This window comes from Danio rerio, chromosome 9, assembly GCF_052040795.2.
Source record: "Danio rerio strain M-AB ecotype USA chromosome 9, GRCz13ab, whole genome shotgun sequence".
NCBI classification, from domain to species: Eukaryota; Metazoa; Chordata; class Actinopteri; order Cypriniformes; family Danionidae; genus Danio; species Danio rerio.
Window position 1 is genome coordinate 45,170,464 of NC_141029.1, and position 21,931 is coordinate 45,192,394.

The window sequence follows — 21,931 nt, forward strand, 5'->3', positions numbered from 1 at the left end:
TGTCAGGAGGGACATGAATGAATACCCTGAATGAAAGAGCCAAACTGCAGGTAAAGTCCACCATTTAATAATTTGGCAAATAATTCAACTACAGATGTCCATGTAAACACAGTCACATTGTCCGCTGTGGTTGTGTGTTTTGACTCATTCAATTCAGCGCGCCCAAATAGACACTCCCACACCAAGCCTCTTTTCTTCCACCGACACTCCCCCTAAACAGAGCTGGACACGCCCACATTTCAGACTTTTTCCAAAGTAGAGGTGTGAAAACACCCTTCTGAAACGAGGGGGTTTCATGGCCCTTTAAACTAGTTCTCAAAGTAAAACCATTAATTTGACTCAGTTAATTTGAGTCAATTTATTCACAAATGGAACTTGCGAATCTACGCGACAAAGCTCCAAACACAAACAACGAGGCAACCGTAACTACAACTACATTACTTGAGTATGCACAGAACTAGCTCTTCAAGTAAAATAACTAATTCGACTAAATTAATTTACAAATGGAAATTGCAAATCTACGTGACACAGCTCCAAACACACAACGAGGCAACTGTAACAACAACAAAAACAACAACAACAACAAAAACAACATCACTTGAGCATGCGCAGAACTAGTTCTCCAGGTAAAACAATTAATTTCACTCAATTAATATGACTTGTAAATAAGTTTATAAGCCATTTCATTGATCAAGTTAAATGAAATAAAAATGAGAAATGTTGCATTTGTAACTAAATCATGATTTTTTTGCTTTTATTTACATATTTTCTTATTACCCCGCTCTGTTCAAGCATGATCTGCTTCTTTTTCCCCCTTTTTGCATAAATGGGGAAACTTTAAATGTCAGAAATAACAACAGGCACTATAAAACAAGAGGGATTTACAACCTTTAACAAAAACGCAATTTTTATTTCACGAGGTAATTTCAAAGAGGTAATTTTTTAAGACTGCACTGCATATGAAGGCTACAATAATAAGCTCTTACCAAGTTGAATCTCAAAATAAGAAAAAAGATGGTCCTGTGGATTTGTAAGCGACAGCTAACTGAAGTATGCAAGTGCAAATCACTGGCATCATTTGGGACAGTGCTGTTTGTTACACTCTCTTAAATGTGCCAAACAGGGACACATGACAAACTGCAGAACTAAAGATGCTCTCTGTTGCCAACATCCTTGTTTCAAAGTATCTAAAGTCCTGAGATACAGGCTGTCAGTTCTCTGACACAAGACCTGTAGTGCATAATACTGAACAGCGGTAATCTGTAATTAAAAACTGACTCTCCCACCACAACAAGCACAACAGCTCTCAATGCAGGGAAGTTAAAGGCTAATGATTTAAAGACTGTGGGAGAGGGAGGGGTCAGGGCAATAGATGCAGATGGTGAACTGTTGTTGTGCTCTTCCTTGTTATCTGACTAAAGTGTCAAGATGAACATTAAAATCTGGCATACGGGACGCAGCCCAAAATTGTGCTCATGAATATTAATTAGACATTGCTCACAGTTTATCAAATCCTAAATGTCATCAATGATAGTTTAAATGAATTGTCATACAGTTTTAAATGACAGACATAGCATAGAGCCATGTGAACTAGTTTACCGAATGGCTTAATTTATTTTCACTCATGTAATGGGATCAATGTGCATACATTTTACTATTTATTCATTCATTATTCCTATAACATAGCTTTTTTTATTATGCGAGTCAATATATGCAAACCAAATGTAAGGCATGGTTTTCACACTTTTGGATCTCTGTTCTAGTGCTATTTTAGTATCATTAATTAAGATTCTAATAATTTTTTTTCTCACAGTTTTTTCTCACTTTTTTTTTTCTTGTCCTGTGCCAATTTAGTTTCATTATTACATTTGTCAATATTTCTTATTTTGTTAGTAGTATAAAGTAATAGTAATAGTGCTTCTATTATTATAAAATAAAACATTGATGTATTTTGGTTTGTGGGTTTCCAACAACTGGATGATATGCATTCAAAGTCAAAAAACAATTTCATTAATATATAAGACACTTTTTTTTTTTTACCTAATTATGCAGACGACTCATATGATATATTCAGTGATTCATTTTTCTAAACCCCTCATTTGCATGATGCTAATCTGCGGTGATTGGCTGAGAACTGGATTTGAGCTTATCAAGTGTAAACAAGCAGCCATGATATACAGTGTGTATGCAGCGTATCCACTGGGTCCTAAAAAGTCTTAAATTTCAAAATCCAAATTCTGGCCTCAAAAAGTCTTAAATTACTGACATATTGTGTTGTGGGCCTTAAATAATTTTTAAAAGGTCTTAATTTTCCTATGTCCATGTAAACCTACCCAATTGGACCAACACCCATTAAATCACCATCATTACATCTCAATAAAAGTTAACAAAAGTTTATTTATTAACTCTTATTTATTAACTCTATTTACCAACTCTATTTCTATTTATATTTATAAATACATGGTTTAATTATCTTCCTTACAACATCATAAGTTTTTAATGTTTTTTTAATGTTTTCATTGGGCCATTAGAAAAAATCCTTAGCGTTTAGCCTTGTGCAAGTCTGAAATTTCATTTATAATGGTCTTAAAAAGGTCTTAAAAGACTTAAATTTGACTTGATGAAACCTGTAGAAACCCTGTGTATGAGCCCAAAGCAGCAACATATTGATAAATAACCACACTTCGTACACCAGAGTATTGTATTATTCTTTATCATAACTAAAAGTAGTTACAACAACAAATATTTAATATTATTCAACACATCTCAATTCTACTTTAAAAACTTAAAGGCTATTTTGAACTTTGACTCAAGCATAGACACAAGAGCTCATCCAAGTTGAGCACTGCTCTGGGTGTCTCAAGCCATTGAAATGAATGGGTTTCATAGCGCAGCACTTTCCACATCCAATGTGAAAGCCACTTTAGCTGCTTAACCAGAGATCTAGCTGCACGAAGGGAACACAACAGTAAACAACTAAATACATATTTTGCATACTAAAAAAGCCAAGCATTTTAATCAAATTTACAGATTGTTATTTGCAAGAAGAAGCTAGTCTAAAAAAGGGAACTGAAAAAGTCACTGTGAAAGTCTGACAAACTTCCATGTACATCTATAGTGCTTTGCACTGATCGTTCCTTTAATTACAACTCTCCTTTAAATCTGGTACTGTAGGATAGGTTGCTATAGCAGTCAAAAGTAAAAAGATGGGAAAACAGCACAAGGTTGGGAAAATTTACCATTTATTCCTCGAATTTATGCAGTTTCAACTTTAGCCAGTGTAAAAAATATATAAATAATAATAATAAATAAAAATAACAAAGACAAATTATTTCTCTGTGTAGAGTGTCTCAGTGTAGAGTGTCTCAGTATAGAGCACAGCATCTTCGCAATCTGCGACAGCATATGAGGAAGAGGGGTTCAAGTTTTCCTGTTACTTTGTGCAAAACGAGTGGCTGGGCAACATTTCATTCAGACGTCACAACAAAATGGCTAAAAATAGACTCCACTCTATTCTCTACTTTCGTTCGGAGAGTCGATAACCATATACACAGGGGTCTCAAACTGCCAGGTCGGGGGCCATGTGCGGTCCTCCTCCTCCCTCCAGCCCGCAATATAACGAGATTTGGCCCACCAAAACATATATTTTTGACTTACTATCATTGCTGTACAGTCGCATATAGCCATTTGCGGTTTTGACCCCCCCACCTACTGGACATTTAACGTACTGTACTGTATATTCGGGTTACTTTCGGTTTCTCTCAGTGTGCATAGTCAAGAGGAGCGCACATGCAGATTATGCCTGGGGGTGATTTAAATGTTAAAATATGTCCGTAAGTGCTCTATTTTTACTAAAGCTATATTTTTGTAAATATTCAAGGGTTGTTTGAGTATGATAAGTTTTATAACACCTGTGTTTTATTGTACAAACACATCTTCATGGCTTACACGTTTTGCTGGTGGGTAAATACGATCATTTTGCTAATATTCTGTTCAAATGGTCTCATTTAATAGATTTTCCTCGAATGCATATTAAAATTTGTATTGAAAAAAACGTTCATTAGTAAAGTTTAACTGTTGTCTGAATGGAACATGTTAAAGTAAATGTGAATATGTACATACTTTTCCCCTCTTTGTTGTAGAAATAGAAAGATATTAAGAAGAACAATTTCCAGTAAAGTCACTATAGTTACCCAAACTTCATTCTGCTGTCTTGCACTTTTAGTAAAGCAACAATTGATTGGAACATAATAATAATTATTATTATTATGCTTATTAGTGGCGTGTTGGCACAGTGGGTAGCACTGTCACCTCACAGCAAGAAGGTCACTGGTTTGAGACTCAGTCAGGTCAGTTGGCATTCCTGTGTGGAGTTTGCATGTTCTCCCCGTGTTGACATGGGTTGCCTCCGGGTAGTATTAGTAGTATTTTCATCCCAATTTAAACTACACCTTCAAGATGTACAAGAAACAAAAAGAAGGAGCTTTGACTGCATATACCCTGGAGAAGCATGTCTGAGTGCATCAATTACATCAGGTTTCCACTTTTTCTTGTGCTTGAATGTTAAATCGGCCCTCCTACGAATTGTTTTCAGACTTTTCAGATTTAAAACTCATCTGGTTGTTTTCCTTTAGAGAAAACATTGCGAGTGACGCGTTCTATGGTAAAAGGGGAATGTATTGTCCCTAGATGTAAGACCTCTTTTGATCAATCCTCTTTTATTTTTAAAGCCTCAAATCTATGGAGTTCCCTACCAACAGAAATAATCACATGTACAAATTTTAAGATGTTTTCACACCTGACTAGGAGGTGGTTTTTGTCAAATCAAATGTGTACACACTAAGTGAGATGTTTTTGAGTTGTCAGTGTTTAAGTTTGAATGTGATTATGCCTAAATGTTTTAAACTGACTTTTTAACTAATTGGATATTATTGTTTAATTCTAACCTATTCAGGAACTGCAGGTGGAAATTAGCAATCCTGCTACAACCTGGCACAATGCATCTTTCCCCCTTGAGGTTAAGGTAATTTTTGTGCATTGTCCCTGTTAAATAAATAAATTCACTCATTCATTCACTGTTACATATTGAGTAACATTATTTTTGACAATGCTAGTGTGTATTGTTCCTGTGTGTTGTTTCCTCCATTATCAGTCTCTTTCTCTCTCTCCACATGAGCGGAGATCAGGTGCAGCTGTGAGAGGGGCGCCAGCTATAAAGGCACGCCGTTGACGCTCCTCATCGAGTTCTCTTCCTGTTTCCCCTCGCTATTGTGTGTGTGTCTGAGCAGTTCGCTCTGAGTTCTCTGTGTGGCAGTGATCTTACTGTCTGAAACCTTTTTCCAAAGTAATCTGGTGAGATACTCTGTTAAATACGGTACTAGGACGGTAACCTGCATTAGCGGTGGCTGATTGTTTAATTCCTTTCTACAACCCTGTTTCAAAGTCATCTGGTGAGATACTCTGTTAAATACGGTACTAGGGCGGTATCATTTGTTAGCTGTGGCTAATGTTTACCTTAATGCTGAATGATCAAAGGGAAGGCCCTTTTCTTTTGTCCAGTTTTCTCCTGTTTTGTGGTTAGTTATGAAGGGTAGAATATGCTTTATTTATGAAACTTTTATTTTTGGTATAGGTAAGAAGTTTAATATTAGGGAGCCTACCTTGTTTTGTTTGTTGTTTTGGCCTTTTTGTTCCCTGATTCTGATATTGATCTTTTTGTTTAATAAATCTGTTACCCCTTTTGACAACTTGGCCTGTGTGTGTGTGCTTGGGGAGCAGGAACGGGGACTCCGGGTGACCTCTTTTAATAGTAGTCATCCTTAATCTTATGTGCGTAGCGGGGTGCATCCGCTACGTAACATAATTGGGGGCTCGTCCTAAAGTTTGTGAACGCTCATCTGCCTTTTGTTTGTCTGCGCATCAAATTGGGTGAGTAAAACTTTTCTCTCTTTACATCGTGTTCTGATTTGTGCTAAAACTTTGGGTGAGGGGGAGGAAATATGGAAGCTGAAGTGAAAGCTTTTATTGATTCTATGTTACACACTGCATGAAAGGTCATTTTAAAAACTGTGTTAGGGGCACTTTAAGATATTAGGCATTGTGTTGTGTATTTTTAGTATCGTCTATGAAGCTTTTGTTTATTTTTATTTGGAAAAAACAATCATTGTTTTCATCGGTTACCTCACCAAATTACCTGTCAATCAGAAAATGTTAATCACATTACCTTGAAATGAAGTGAGGAGAACTCAGCCACTGAATATAAATGACATTTCCCTGTCATTCACCTCCATTCTGCCATAATTAAAAATCTATCAAGTAAACAAAGACGAACTGTGACAGGGAGAATCATCCTGAAAGGGTGCACACATACAGCTCAGATCACCTGCAACATTAACAAAGCAGAGTATGATGTGACTAACTTGACTTTCTTAATTGATATCAACACAAATCTTACGCAATCCTCTTCAATCTTGCCAAGCCATGACATTATCTGATCTGAGAGAGAAAACAGCCCAGTGAGTGAAATAAAAAGAGTTCATGGTAATACCCACTAAAGCATCTCTCGAGACAACATTGAGAATACAACCATCATTCTTTCTCCTCCGTCACTTTCTCTCACTCGCTCTGAACTCATTTACGAGCTCCCTCAATGATATCTGAAGGTCTGTAATAGCAAGAATATCTCGGATGGAGCCGGTAGCTGTGACCTTGCCAAGGCCGGAGTCAGTCTGTGAAGAAGAGAAAGCACAGCAGATGGATAATGTGCTGCTTCTCTTCATGGCTGAGAACACCTGGCTGAGCACAAACCGGCCTCAGTCTGTTGTGACTCTGGCGGCATTGATTTCAGCGGCGGAGAGAGCGAGCCGTGACTATGCGCCCGTTGTAATCACGCTGGGATCCCTCATCGCGCACAGTCCTCTCAAGCACATAAACACAATCACACTGATGACTAACCCCTCTTTACCCAGCGCTGCCTCCGCTGACTCTACCGCTGAGATTTATCCAATATATTTCACCAATCATGAATCAAATTAGTCACTTTCCATTTACCGCTGTTGTCACTTGTGTTCATTAAGGTTGGGAGCTGAGAAGCAGGTCATATTCTGGACTGGTTTCACATGGCCAAGAGAAGGTTTTCTTGATGACTGCTTTTGTTAACATTTCAGAAATATCTGCTCTACCTACAGTATGAAGAACAATGAAATCATGAAAAAGCCCAAATTGGCAGTACTCAATGCATGCAGAAATACATTGTAGTTGATTTGATTTGCAAATGAATGAGCTAGTTCTGTTTAAATACGATTATTCAGAATAATACAGACACAGAAAACTCATTGGTACTAGACTCTAGGGGTGCCCAACCGTTTTCTTATGAAGGGCCTAAAACCAAATTTGATTTAGGGTGGATGAACCAGAGATAAATATTCCAAACTGTAAAATTGTCATAGTAATTTCCTAATGTATTATTATAATCTGATTATATAATTTAACTAATACTATAATGGATAATCTTTCAGAAAAACTTTACATTAAAATACTTTAACTGTATTAATAATTATACATTTTTGATATATTATAGTGAACATCTAACAAAAAAAAACCTTAAAAATCCCATTTATAACATTAATAAATACTCTTTGCCTTGATTTGCTAGCTGATGTCTTCTGCAATGTGTTCTGCATGGTGCAAATCTGATTCATTAACAACAATTAATTAAAACATTTTATTCCAGTTTGCTTTTTTGACAGTTAAACTAACAAAAGGTTTTGTTAAATTAGAAATGACAATCTTTGTTAAAAGCATTCCCCTAAAATTCCCTATCGTTCTACCTCTCTTCCCTGATGGGATGGAGAGCCAAATGAAAAATTACGATGGGCTAAAATTTGCTATAGTTTGGGCATCTCTGCTTTAAATAAACACAATCATGGATGGTACTTCAAGTATTCCACAAATATGTTATATACATAGTTAAAGTCAGAATTATTAGCCCCCTTGTTTATTTCTTCCCCAATTTCTGTTTAATGGGGAAAAGATTTTCTCAACACATTTCTAAACATAATAGTTTTAATAACTCATTTCTAATAACTGATTTATTTTATCTTTGCCATGATGACAGTACATAATATTTTACTGGATATTTTTCAAGATACTTCTATACAGCTTAAAGTGGCATTTAAAGGCTTAACTAGGTTAATTAGGTTAACTAGACAGGCTAAAGTAATTAGGCAAGTTATTGTATAACGAGGGTTTGTTCTGTAGACTACCAGATAAAAAAAAAAAATATAGCTTAAAGGGGGTAATGATATTGACCTTAAAATGGCTTACAAAAAATTTAAAACTGCTTTTATTCTAGCCACAATAACACCAAAAAACAGCAAAAATATTATCAGACATACTGTGAAAATCCCCATGCTCTGTTAAATATTATTTGGGAAATAATTACCAAAGAAAAAAATAAATAAAAATCAAAGGGGGGCTAATAATTCTGACTTCAGCTATATACATATACATATGGCAGGTGTACAGGCTGGCCAATGAGATCAATGCGGAGGCTACATGATAAATGTTCAAATTTTTTTAAATGAGCTGAATCATCACAATTATTGAGTTTTTTTGGACACAAATTATTTGTTTTATGTTCAATCGACTTAAATTTGTAAAACAATTAGGTTAAAGTAATTGTTTAATGTCAGGAAACAAAGAAATCGTGGAACCCATATATATATATATTATATATATATATATATATATATATATATATATATATATATATATATATAAAATGAATGAATAAATATATATATTATTATTATTATTATTATTATTATTTATTTATTCATTCTTTTTTTTTTTTTTTTTTTTACAGAGTATGCCTATTTGTCTGAACTAATTGAGTATTTTGGTTTTTGGCCAAGCTCATCAAAAATCTTTGGCTTCAATCCAAAATTTTCAGTGCGGTGCATTTTAAGTAAATACATGCAGTCAGGTCAAGATGGTTGGTTAAGAATTGTTTAGCATCTCCATGTGGTCACGTTTGGCATTTTAACTTGAAATGTAAACAAGCTCTAAATGTTCTGCAGCCCAACAGTGGTTACTCACTGAAGCTAAGCAGGCCTGAGCCGGGTCAGTACCTGGATGGGAGACCACATGGGAAAACTAGGTTGCTGATGGAAGAGGTGGTAGTGAGGTCAGCAGGGGGCGCTCAACCTGCTGTCTTTGTGAGTCCTAATAGAGAAGGGGGCACCATACTGTTACATGAGACATTAAACCGAGGTCATTAAAAACCCTTTGGCACTTCATTCACCAAATTGGCTCTATCAATGTCTCGCTGGTGTTTGGTAAGCGCACTGGCAACATTGTCCTGTGGCTGCCATTGCATCATTCAAGTGGATGCTGCACACTGGTAGTGGTGTGGAGAGAGCGCCCCATAAGTGAAGCACTTTGGGTGTATAGACATACATGATACATGCGCTATATAAATACACATTACTTTTCTTGCATCACACAAAACAAACACTGCAATTTATGAAAAGATTTGCTCATATAATTCGATGAATACACGTCCTTTTGAAGTCTTAAATTTACCTAAATTTACCTTGGAAAAGCTAGCAGAAAATATAGTTTTGTAAGAATAATCCTTTAATCTTATGGTTTACTTTGCTGCATATGCTTACATAATAGTTCCATGCTAAGTGACCTTTTGAACAGTCCTGTGTATAAACAAAACGCAGTAAATGACAATGTTTCTAGCTATATTTATATTTGAATCATTACTAGAAGTAAAACTGTGTGGATCTGGAAAAAATAATGACCAACTGCATCCATTATAATTGTCATACACTGTTATCAACTGCAAAAGGCAGAATGTGTTTTTGGAAATACAGTCTGGTGTTCAGTAAGTCGGTGGGCTTGTGTTAATAGCAGCTTGGGAGGACTCACGGCATCTCTGCATGTGGAGTGGAGAAGCACTAATTATACATAAGGACACCTGCTCATGATGTTCCACAAACAGTGGGCTCTGACGGAGAGCCAGGAGAGGCATATGTCAGGGCACAGACACGCACAACTCTTTGTTATTATTATGACATGATGGCAGCTCTCTTTCCTCCAAATCTTTCCGTTGAGTCATTCTTGTTATGCAGTGCTTTTGGAATTGTGTAAGCTAAAATATAGTAACATTTATGCAATCAATTAAAACTTTAGGAAATATTACTGGTTAAAGGGATAGTTCAGCTGAAAATGGAAAAATCTGTCATCATTTATTCACTCTTCACTTATTCAACACTTTTTTCTTTATGTTGAACATAAAAGAAGAAATGAAGATAAAAAAAAGAAGAAGAATGATGATTTTGAAGAAAGCTGTAAACCTGTAACCATTCACCACCATAGTGTTTGTTCCTTAGTTTTTTACCCTATTATGGATGTCATTGAGATGCATGTGTCAATGATTAGAGGTTTTCAGCTTTCTTCAAAATATCTTCTTTTGTGTTCAACAGAATAAATAAACTCCATTTGAGAGAAAGTAAATGGAGAGTAAACTTTCATTCTTGGGTGAACGATCTTTTTAAGCTGAGATACTTTTGTGTTCAACAGAAAAAAGTAACCCACATAGGTCTAAATCCAGATGATAGAGCAAACATGATAAGATAGTTTTAATTTTTGAGTGAACTATCCCTTTATATAGTAAATGAAGTAGTAATTCAAATAAAACAAAATGTTAGAACATTGATGAGGATGTTACGTCATCATTTAGAACAACAAATCAATATCTGTAAAAATGAAACATAATAACCTGTACTTATAGAAAGTATAAAAAAAGAGAAAAAAATTGTTTTCAGCAGAATAACAACTTGAGGAAGCACTTAAGGAAAAGTAAATGGAGAGTAACTATTCATTTTTGTAATTTTTGTAATATATATATATTTATAAATGTATAATATAATATAATATATATATATATATATATATATATATATATATATATATATATATATATATATATATATATATATATATATAAAAATTTTTTTTTTTCAATTTTTTTTGTATAATTTACCATAATACTTTTGAAAATAATTTTTCAATAATGTAAATTAAAATAAAGGTGTAAAACCTGTCCCTGGGGCGGTACCTTTTCAGAATATTTGTATTTAAAAAAAAAAAAAAAAAAAAAAGATCCTTACTAGGGAAATATTAATACCTAAAAGGAAAAATGTGCATCTCAGAGTACCTTAAAAGTACAAAAGTGTACCCTAAAGGTACTAATGATCTAAAAAAAAAAAAAAAAAAGTACTTTTTTAAAAAAGTACTGACCAAAGTGACAGATTTTGTACCTTTATTTCTGAGAGTGAACAATATTTTGCTGAGTGATTTATTTATTTATTTATTTATTTATTTTTCGCTGGTACCCCCACTGCTTTCAGCCAATCATGAAAAAATAAATGAGAAATTAAATTCATTAGTAAGTCTAAAACTGTTTCTTTTATTGAAAAAATATGTATAAGGGTGTCTATATTGCGTTCTTAGTTATTGCTACTAATTAAAAGTTAAGTTTCTATATATTTATGTAAGAAAATTAACAAAATATCTTCATGAAACATAATATTTACTTTGTATTTGAATGTTTTTGCCATGAAATAGAAATCGATAATTTGGGCTCAGACTTTTTGTGGTCCAGGTTTGCTTATAATGTAATATAATATAATATAATATAATATAATATAATATAATATAATATAATATAATATAACAAAATATAATATAATATAATATAATATAATATAATATAATATAATATAAGATAATATAATAAAATAAAATAAAGTAATATAATATAATATAATATAAAAAATATAATATTATATAATATAACAAAATATAATATAATATAATATAATATAATATAATATAATATAATATAATATAATATAATATATAAAATAATATTATAAAATAAAATATTATAAAATAAAATAAAATAAATTAAATTAATTAAAACAAAATGAAATGAAATTAAATTAAATATAAAAACATATTGAGATATCTTTTGAGAAAAAAATATGCACTTAATAGTAAGACAGGCAGGTAAGAAACTGTGATGTAGACTAGAGAATCAGCATGAGTAGGAGAGGCGAGCTCAGTATATGAAACAAACAAACAGCAGCACTGATCAAATAATACCTTAAATATAACCTGCAAATCATGTGCATCACTGACTATAATTAGCCTATGCCATTCCTGGGAAGCTCGACAGAGACTACTGTGATTAGCTTCATTAGGAGAAAATAATTCATTTGATAGCCTTGTAGGGAGACGGTATAATTACGCTAATTTTGCGGTGGCGTGATTGCAGCCTGGAGAACCTCTTGATTTGCACCAACAGTCAAGCAGTAATTATGACAGCTTCTGCAGTGTTTATTTGTTGATTTTTGGCACAATACACAATACATGGGCCATAAAAGCACTGCGGTCAACTGCAGACACATCGCTGAGAATTAACGAATTTGAGTCTTTTAAAATTATAAGATAACATTTGAATGGGATAACCGACAGCACACAAGAAGAAGAATTTAAATCACAGGAAGAACTAATCAAATTTCAAACAGATTTATATACAGTTGAAGTCAGAACTATTAGCCCCCCCTTTTTCTTTTTTTAATATTTCCCAAATGATGGTTAACAGAGCAAGGAAATGTTCACAGTATGTCTGATAATGTATTTTTCTTCTGAATAAAGTCTTATTTGTTTTATTTCGGCTAGAATAAAAGCAGTTTTTCATTTTTTAAAAACCATTTTTAGGTCAAAATTATTAGCCCCTTTGATTTGATTTATTTATTTTCAAACATAAATATCATACATGAAAAGTCATCAACAAAAAAATATATTTCAACATGGTTAAAAATTAAGTTTGATGAAACACAAGCTTATTATTTTCCCACCCCATTACCACATACATCATTCATCTATTACTTAAACTTATTTCTTCTTTTACTTATGTCTTTTTTTACATGAGACATATTTTATCATTTTGGCATCTTTGACAAATGATATGTTTGATTCCATTTGTACCCCTTTACATTTTGTAACATAGACCAAAAGAAAAAACGAAATAAATACATAGTACTGCAAATAGCCATTAATTTAAATTTCATCATACCTTTCTCATTTCATCCTTTTTCATTATATCCCTTTAATAATTTATATTTGTACAACTTTTGATTATTACTAAATTATTAAATTAATTATTATTCTGACATTGTTTGAGAGTCTGATTTAGACTGTTCCATAGTTTTACACCACAAACAGACATACACAAATTGAACTTTTTTCAAAATTGTCCTTGTTTTCAACCTACTAAAATTTAGTTCATCTCACAGATTATATCCCCCTTGTCTTGCATTAAAAAACTTTTGTCTGCAGTTTGGAAGTAATTTATTCCTAGCTTTAAACATAAATTGTTGTGTTAAGTTTAACCAAATCATTAAACTTGAGTATCTTTCATTTAAAAAATAAAGGATTTTTATGCTCTAAATATCCCACATTTTCTATCAGTCTACTTACATTTTTCTGCATTGTACATAGGTATCAAAGCTATATATTTTTTTCGATAGTCTACAAAACAAACCATCGTTATACAATAATTTGCCTAATATCCCTAACCTGCCTAATTAACCCAATTAACCTAGTTAAGCCTTTAAATGTCACTTTAAGCTGTATAGAAGGGTCTTGAAAAATATCTAGTAAAATATTATTTACTGTCATCATGGCAAAAGATAAAATAAATCAGTTATTAGAGATGAGTTATTAAAAATATATTGGGGATATACTATATATTGGGGATAAAATAAACAGGGGGGCTAAAAATTCAAGGGGACTAATAATTCTGACTTTAACTGTATGTATTGAGCCAGAGACAAGATCCCATTTCAGAATAAAGATTTAGAAAAGTAATTTTTATGCATAAAAACAATATTAAACAAGTAAAATGACTTATTAAAGGGATATCTTCTGATGGCTACTTCCAGCAGGATAATGCACCATGTCATAGAGTGAACCATCTCAGACTAGTTTCTTGAACATGGCAATGAGTTCACTGTACTCAAATGGCCTCCACAGTCAGCAGAACTCAATCCAATAGAGCACCATTGGGTTGGTGGAAGGGGGGATTCACATCATGGACGTGCAGCCGACAAATCTGCAACTGTGTGATGCTATCATGTTAAAATGGACCAAAATCTCTGAGGAATAGTTCCAGTATATTTTCAGGGCAGTTCTGAAGGCAAAATGAGGTCAAACTTGGAACTGGTAAGGTGTACCTAATAAAGTGGCCGGCGAGTGTATCGTATAATAGAGCTACACAATTAATTGTTAAAAATTCTGCAATCTTGAATGAAAAGCCCAGTGTAACAATATATATGTCGTTGAATTATTTGCTCAAAAGCTTCGTTCTAAGAAAGCAAATTAATCTAGTAATGAAATAAGTGAGTCACTGAACCTTTTTTTCCATTCATTCATCATTCAGCTTAATAAAATATTTGAAATAGACTGCAGCAAAGATTATTGTGTCTGAACCCCTGACAAATTACATATGAATCATAGCAGAATCGTGATCTCTATTTTAAACTACTGTAATGCAATTCAAAACTAGCCGGGCTAATAAAACCTTTGATTTTTGAACTGTTCAAAAGCACAAGGCTTACAAAAAGCTGCACTTCTACAATACAGCAATTCTGCACCCTGAAATCAAACTCAGTTCATGAACTGATCTTAAATGTAAAAGCCAGTATACTTTAAGTCTTGATGTCATAACACCATGGTGTCAAACTGCCCTTCCCTGACCGAATTAAAGAGCGCTGTCACTTTGAGTCACGGCAGGACAGTGGACGGCAGACAGCGGGAAGAGTGAAAAGAAAGTGAAAGAGACAGAGGGAGAAAGTGAAAAGAAAGAAGGGGGAAAGCACAATAAAACCAAGGCGGTTAAACAAGTCCCAAATTCAGACTGACTTTCTTTCTATTTCAGATCCCATCAGCCTCTCTCTCCGTCTCCCTTCATTGCAGTCTGGGTTGGGGGAGATAAAAGCACAAATCGATTTTGCTCCGTCTCATTTTGGGGGGCTGGAATCGATGTGTGAGGGTGGCCACGACTGCTCTCTTTCCCCTCAGATGCACACTGCTGACGCTCACAATGGACAAATGCACATGGGCTTGCACTGGTCACGCATCAGTGGATGTTTCTTGTACATTTTCAGAAATACTAACTGTGTTTGCTATGTAAACCCTGCTGATTCAAAATATGATTCAATTATGTGTTGCCTACTGTATGAAGCACAAGGTAACTTTGGTTTGCCCCCTAAAATGTACAGGCTTTAATCAATATACAGTACAACAGAGTCACTGACCAGCACAGCAATGGTTTACACTCTTAATGATATTTTGAAGGGTGGCACAGAGGCTCAGTGGTTAGCACTGTCGCCTCACAGCAAAAAGGTCACTGGTTTGAGCCCTGGCTAGGTCAGCTGGAATTTCTGTGTGAAGTTTGCATGTTCTCCACGTGTTGGTGTGGGTTTCCTCAAAGGACATGTGGTATAGGCGAAATGAATAAACTAAATTGGCCGTAGTGTGTGTGTGTGTGAATGAGAGTGTATGGGTGTTTGCATTTGAATGGGCATCTGCTTTGTAAAACATATGCTGGATAAGTTGGCAGTTCATTCTACTGTGGCAACCCCTATTGAATAAAGGAACTAAGCCAAATGAAAATGAATGAATGAATGATATTTTGTAAATTTTCGTAAGGTTGTGTTTAACATGCCATATTTACAGCTTTATTGGCTAGATTTGGCATAAACATATTACTTATTTAGCATCACAGGAATAAAATAAAGTAGGTAGTCCTGTCGCCTCACAGAAAGAAGGTCGCTGGATCGAGCATCGGCAAAGTTGGCGTTTCTGTGTGGAGTTTGCATGTTCTCCCTGTGTTCGTGTGGGTTTCCTCCGGGTGCTCCGGTTTCCCCCACAGTCCAAAGACATGCGGTACAGGTGAATTGGGTAGGCTAAATTGTCCGTAGTGTATGTATATGCGTGTGTGCGTAAATGTGTATGTGGATGTTTCCCAGAGATGGGTTGTGGCTAGAAGGGCATCCGCTGCGAAAAAACTTGCTGGATAAGTTAGTGGTTCATTCCACTGTGGCGACCCCGGATTAATAAAGGGACTAAGCCGACAAACGAATAAATGAATGTCAATTTCAACAAAGATCAAATATTGACCCTCTGGAGTCTGGGGTGATTTTAGGGCCTCTAAGATGTTTTTACATGCTTTGACGTGTGCTTAGTTTAGCTACTTATTAAATAGTATTGGCCAACATGTATTTTTTTGTATTCAGCACAAAGTGTGCTACAATAATATTGTAAGAAATATTGATGTCCATGCATTTTTGGAGAAAAAAAAAATGTAGCTGAAATTAGGTCCAAAAAACCACAGTGAATGTGCCTGAATAAACCTTTAACTACCCCACCAAGAAAAAAAAATGTTTGGATTGCATTTCCTCACTCCTAATGTCTCTAGTTAACACACTTAACACATTTTTTCAACACATCCCATAATTTAAAAAATATCAACCTCTTGCAAATGGTTGGTATGTCAGTTTATGGTAAAAGTACAGGAATTAATACATATACTCTGGAAAATCGTAAAATATGAAGGTGTAGGACCGATTTATAAAAAATATATATATTCAAAATAAAACATTTTTGAATACCAAATCAGCTTTATTTTTTGATGTAAGCCATAAAATCTTTCAGATTGTCATTTAACATGTTTTCTTGTTTTTTTTGTTTTGTTTTTTACAATAAAACCTATATCAAGTGTAGTAATGCAACAACTTTTTTTTTGTAAACCAACAATGCTGTGTGTAAATCTTTACTTAAAACAGTCTTTTTCTTTAAATTACTTTAACAGTCATTATTTAAAATGATAAACACATGAGAAGATACATTTGAAGCAAAAGTACAAAATAAACAGAATAATGAAAAAAAGGAATGTTAGAAAATGTGAAAAAAAATCTTCTCTCTAAATATTTTATTATTTACAATATATATTGCTACAAAACACTGGCTGAAGTGGCGCTAGTAAATCCAGTCTTTGGTTACGAGGAGTCACCTTTGCGAGGGAAAGACACAGAATTTAATGACAACTGCCTCTGCATCAGTCTCCCTTGATGCTTTTGATTACGCACAGGCAAGCACCTAGTTCAGGTCGACGCAGGAGGAAGATATGAGTTAAGGCAGATAGGAGTTTTAGTTAATTTGTCAAATAAATAAATGAATAATTTAGCCTATATACTCGTCATGCAAGTTCATTATTAAAATATGAATGAGAAAAGCGATTAGAAAGTCTGCAAATTAAATAACGATCAATAATAGGTTATGACGGAAATTTTACAACCCTCTCCATCAAAATGACAGACAAATTGAGAAAGTATAACTCGACCTCAGATATATGTATATATATATATAGTATATGTTTTTTTTTTTTACACTGGTATTACAAAAGTGAAGACTTTATCTAAATTCAAAGTTTGTTATTTTACAAATGATATGATGTCAAAGTGGTAGAAGCGAATGCAACATAGCCTTCCCTACCAGGAAGACATAATGCTACGTCACTCATCACAATCAGTTCCAACCAATAGCCACGAGATACATGGAATATATATAAGCTGCCTATTTAATTTATTCATTTGGTCGCAGCTACTGACATGGACGTTCACCCACCATCCTCCCCACCAACACCAGGTTGACCCTGTTCAGGTGGGTAGGCTCCACCCCTGTCTTCATCCTCAGCAGCCATAGCTGGAATAACAAACATTCGATTCAAACTAAGGACTGGGCCTCCGCCAAAGAAATCCTATGTTTTGCAAAATCATACTGGTTTTGAAACGACACTCATCACTCAAATGTAATTCAATATCATATTTATCTGCCTGGGCTTTCTGGTAGAACTGTTATTACGATAAACTGAACAGCGGACATTACAACAGTTTAAATATCAGCTCTACAAAACAAAAGCTAGAACATAAAATCAAAACAGTAGGACTTCTGTTTAATATAGGGTGAGCAATACTGAAAACAAAAAAAAAAAACTGCCAGTGATGCTTTTGTGATGTTACCTGCACTGTGAAGCGAAAGAGTCATTAATTAAGAATGTTTAAACTCAAACCAGAAACCAAAGTGGACCCAGAAGCCAACAACAACCCAATTCACACTGGATTCACATTTACATGTTTATTTGTTCCAACAGACCTGAAAACACACACTTTATAACACTACTGGAAGCCAATCCCAATACAAAACCAACCACCAGGCACAATCCAGCAAGTTTAGCATATGATTTGGTGCTCAATGAACATTTACTACATTATCAATGTTAAAAACATTTTATAATGAATGCAAAACACACAACAACAACAACCTGCATTTGAAATAAAATATTTAGTAACAAAATAAAAGTCTTTAATGCCACTGTGAATAATTTGATGCATTTTTTGCAGAATGAATGTATTATTTAAATGAATTCATTATTGATTAAAGGCGTGTTTACATAGCATAGTCTGGGTCAGAAATGTTTTTTTTTTTTTTTAGAGAATCAGGCCATGCTGCACCACCTGTCCATATTGGCATCTGGCTACTTTGGCAAGAATGAACGTTTCAGCAAGCTGCAAAAAAATTGCTTAACACCATTTAAACACTGAAAAGCCAGTTTATGTTGCTGTCCAAGCCATGCAGGACTATACAGAGAGTTACATTTTTGTCATTCAGCACAGTTTATTTCCCCTTCTGTCTGCTAACCTCATGGCTCAGGTTTGGGCAACCCTCCAGTGTACTATGGCATTGAAAACAGCCGCTAGCACACAGTCATACTGGACTATCTTCCAAACACACACAAGCTGCAGTCTTGAAGGACAATATCCATCTTTTTCAGCAAATTATGAGTTACACTAACAGTTTTAGAATAACCGATTTTAAAAAATTAACAAATCACTCTAAATGCTAAAGGGATAGTTCACTCAAAGCTGAAAATCTACCCACTATGTACTTTACTGTAAGGGTTTCCATGAGTTTCTTTCTTCTGTTGAACACTGAAGAAGATATCTTGAAGGTGAAAACCTGTCCATTGACTTTCATTCATTCATTCATTCATTCATTCATTCATTCATTCACTCTCCTTTGGCCTAGTCTCTATTTCAGAGGTCACCACAGTGGAAAGAACTACCAACAATTCCAGCATACCCAGCAGACACAGGACATCAACATGACGTCAGATTGACATTGTATCCCAACATCATGGGACGTTATACTTTGTTTTGAAATGAAAATCGGGTTTATGTCAACATCAGCCCGACATCAATATCCAACATTGGACAGACATTGCATTTTGGTTACTTTCCAACGCAACCTAAAAACAACCAAATATCAACATCTAATGATGTTACAGCTTGATGTTGTCTTGATTTTACCACTATGATGCCTATCAGATGTTGGATTTGGTTGCCATACTTGAAGAATAAATGTCAGTATTGACGTCAATATGATGTTGGTTCAAGATGTTGTCTTGAGTTGGATTCACTTTCCAACACAACCTAAAATCAACCAAATATCAACATCAGTTTACGTTGTTATTGGACGCCAAAATAACATTGTCTTTAGATGATGGCAACCTAAATCTAACCTAATATTAATGTCTTATGATGTTGTGTGTCAGCTGGGTATGTTTTACGCAGCAGATGCCCTTCCAGCTGCAACCCAGTACTTGGAAACACCCATACACACTTATTCACAAACACACTCATACACTGCAGACGATTTAGTTAGTTCAATTCACCTGTAACGCACATCTTTGGACTGTCAGGGGAAACCAGAAATAATAGGGCGACGCGGTGGTGCAGTCGGTAGCACATTCGCCTCACAGCAAGAAGGTCACTGGTTCGAACCTCAGCAGGGTGAGTTGGCATTTCTGTGAGGAGTTTGCATGTTCTCCCCGTGTTCGTGTGGGTTTCCTCCGGGTGCTTCGGTTTCCCCCACAAGTCCAAAGACTTGTGGTATAGGTGAATTGGGTATGCTAAATTGTCCATAGTGTATGTGTGTGAACATGTGCTGGACAAGTTGGCGGTTCATTCCACTGTGGCAACCCCAGATTAATATAGGAATGAAAGCCGAAAGGAAAATAAATGAATAATAATAGTAATAATAACAATAATAATAATAATAATAATACTAAAACACATTACTGACTGTTTCAACTGTTTATTTACAAAACAACTCAAGTTGAACATATTTAGTAATAATGGGAATTTTTATTATTATTATATTTTGAAGGGGGTGTCCCTTATTTTCACATCCCAATGTTGACAGGTATGATCAAGCATATCTGTAGCCAAAGCTCTTGAGTTCATTGTTTTGTTCTTCCAGATTATTATTATTTTCGTTGTATTCCCTACAGTACAGTTACATTCAATATTCATCAGTTTTGAGTTTTTTTTTTTTGTTGTTATTAAGGATCTCCTGAAAATAATTAGTCAATTCTAATCAGATTTCTTTAATATTAATTGAATGAAATATGAGAACAATGACACTCTAAAAAAGAAAGAGGAAAAAAGTTAAGTTTTCTAAGTTAAGTTACTCTCATATTTGCCTCAAAGCATTGTGGGCCACAGGAAAAAGATGGATAGACATAACATAAAGAACATTATCATCTCTCAATGTTTTTTCTCCAATCCTTCAGAGGAGGTTTTAATTCCATCAGTGTCAACCCACACAGGAACGAGGCCAACATTAAAGAGGCAGACCGCCAAGAGGAGAGAGATGAAAGCAGGCTTGCTTACCGTATTGAAATTAGGGAACAGGCCGACCGGAGAGGAGCTCTCCACGGGGAAGGTCATGAAAGGCTTCATGTCCAGACCGGACTGCATCATTAGAGACGGAGTCCGGACCAGTGTGGGGAGTGTGTTGCTGTGACAGGAACTTCCTGGAGAGGAAGAAAAAGACAGAGAGTCAAAGCAAAACTTCGGGGACAAAATATGCACAAATGAGGAGAAGAAGAAGAGATATGATGGAGAGCGGCAGCGATCAGTGGAAACTAACTCAACGTCATTGGACAAAGAAGCTGAATACCTGAGCGCTCCAGGGAGAAAGACTGGCACAGATGTGATAGAGGAGTGAGGTTGACATATGATGAGAAACAGATAAGAAAACACAGCTTCTGGTATTCATTTTTGGGTAAACTATCTCCTCAAGACGTCACAGACACATTGTTTGAGCCAATCACAAAATAAACAGCAGTGAGAACAATACTAAAATCTGTTTAGGAATGTTGATCATAAATATCGCCCTGATGCTTATTTCTTTCAATATAACATTATGCTGATGAACAATTTCAAAATTATGGGTGGCACGGTGGCACAGTGGTTAGCACTGTCGCCTCACAACAAAAGGGTTGCTGATTCGAGTCCCGGCTGGGCCAGTTGGCATTTCTGTGTGGAGTTTGCATGTTCTCCCCATGTTGGCATGGGTTTCCTCCGGGTGCTCCAGTTTCCCACACAGTCCAAAGACGTGCAAAATTGAATTAACTGTATTGGCCTTGTATTAGTGTGTGAATGTGATTGTGTATGGGTGTTTCCCAGGACTGGTTTGCTGCTGGTAGGGTATTTGCTGTGTAAAATTTATGCTGGAATAATTGGTGGTTCATGTTCATGACTGTGGGGATCGCTGATGAATAAAGGACTAAGCTGAAGGAAAATAAATGAATGAATGAACGGAATATTTCCCCCATTATTTGTAGCTGCTATTTATCTGTTTGTCAGAATTTATTGCTTCTACTATGCATCAAAAACCCGAATCAAATGAAAAAAGAGAAAGATTAAAAAAAGCTTTCATTAAC

The 21,931-nt window shown here is 35.0% G+C and overlaps 1 protein-coding gene across 17 annotated transcripts in view; it reads right to left on the reverse strand.

The window, feature by feature from the left end:
- The window catches only part of znf385b (zinc finger protein 385B), a 299,871-nt gene that overhangs the window by 63,728 nt on the left and 214,212 nt on the right, over positions 1–21,931 (reverse strand). For 15 of the 17 annotated variants that reach the window (XR_015498761.1, XR_015498762.1, XR_015498760.1 and 12 more), the window contains one exon: positions 20,877–21,019. Coding sequence is in view for 10 of the 17 variants with exons in the window: in XM_087266084.1 (XP_087122210.1) it covers positions 20,877–21,019 (143 nt within the window). In the remaining 7 variants the exon portion in view is untranslated. Of the gene's footprint in view, positions 1–20,876; positions 21,131–21,931 lie in introns of all 17 variants that reach the window. The other 2 variants (XM_087266091.1, XM_087266090.1) reach the window with 1 other exon arrangement.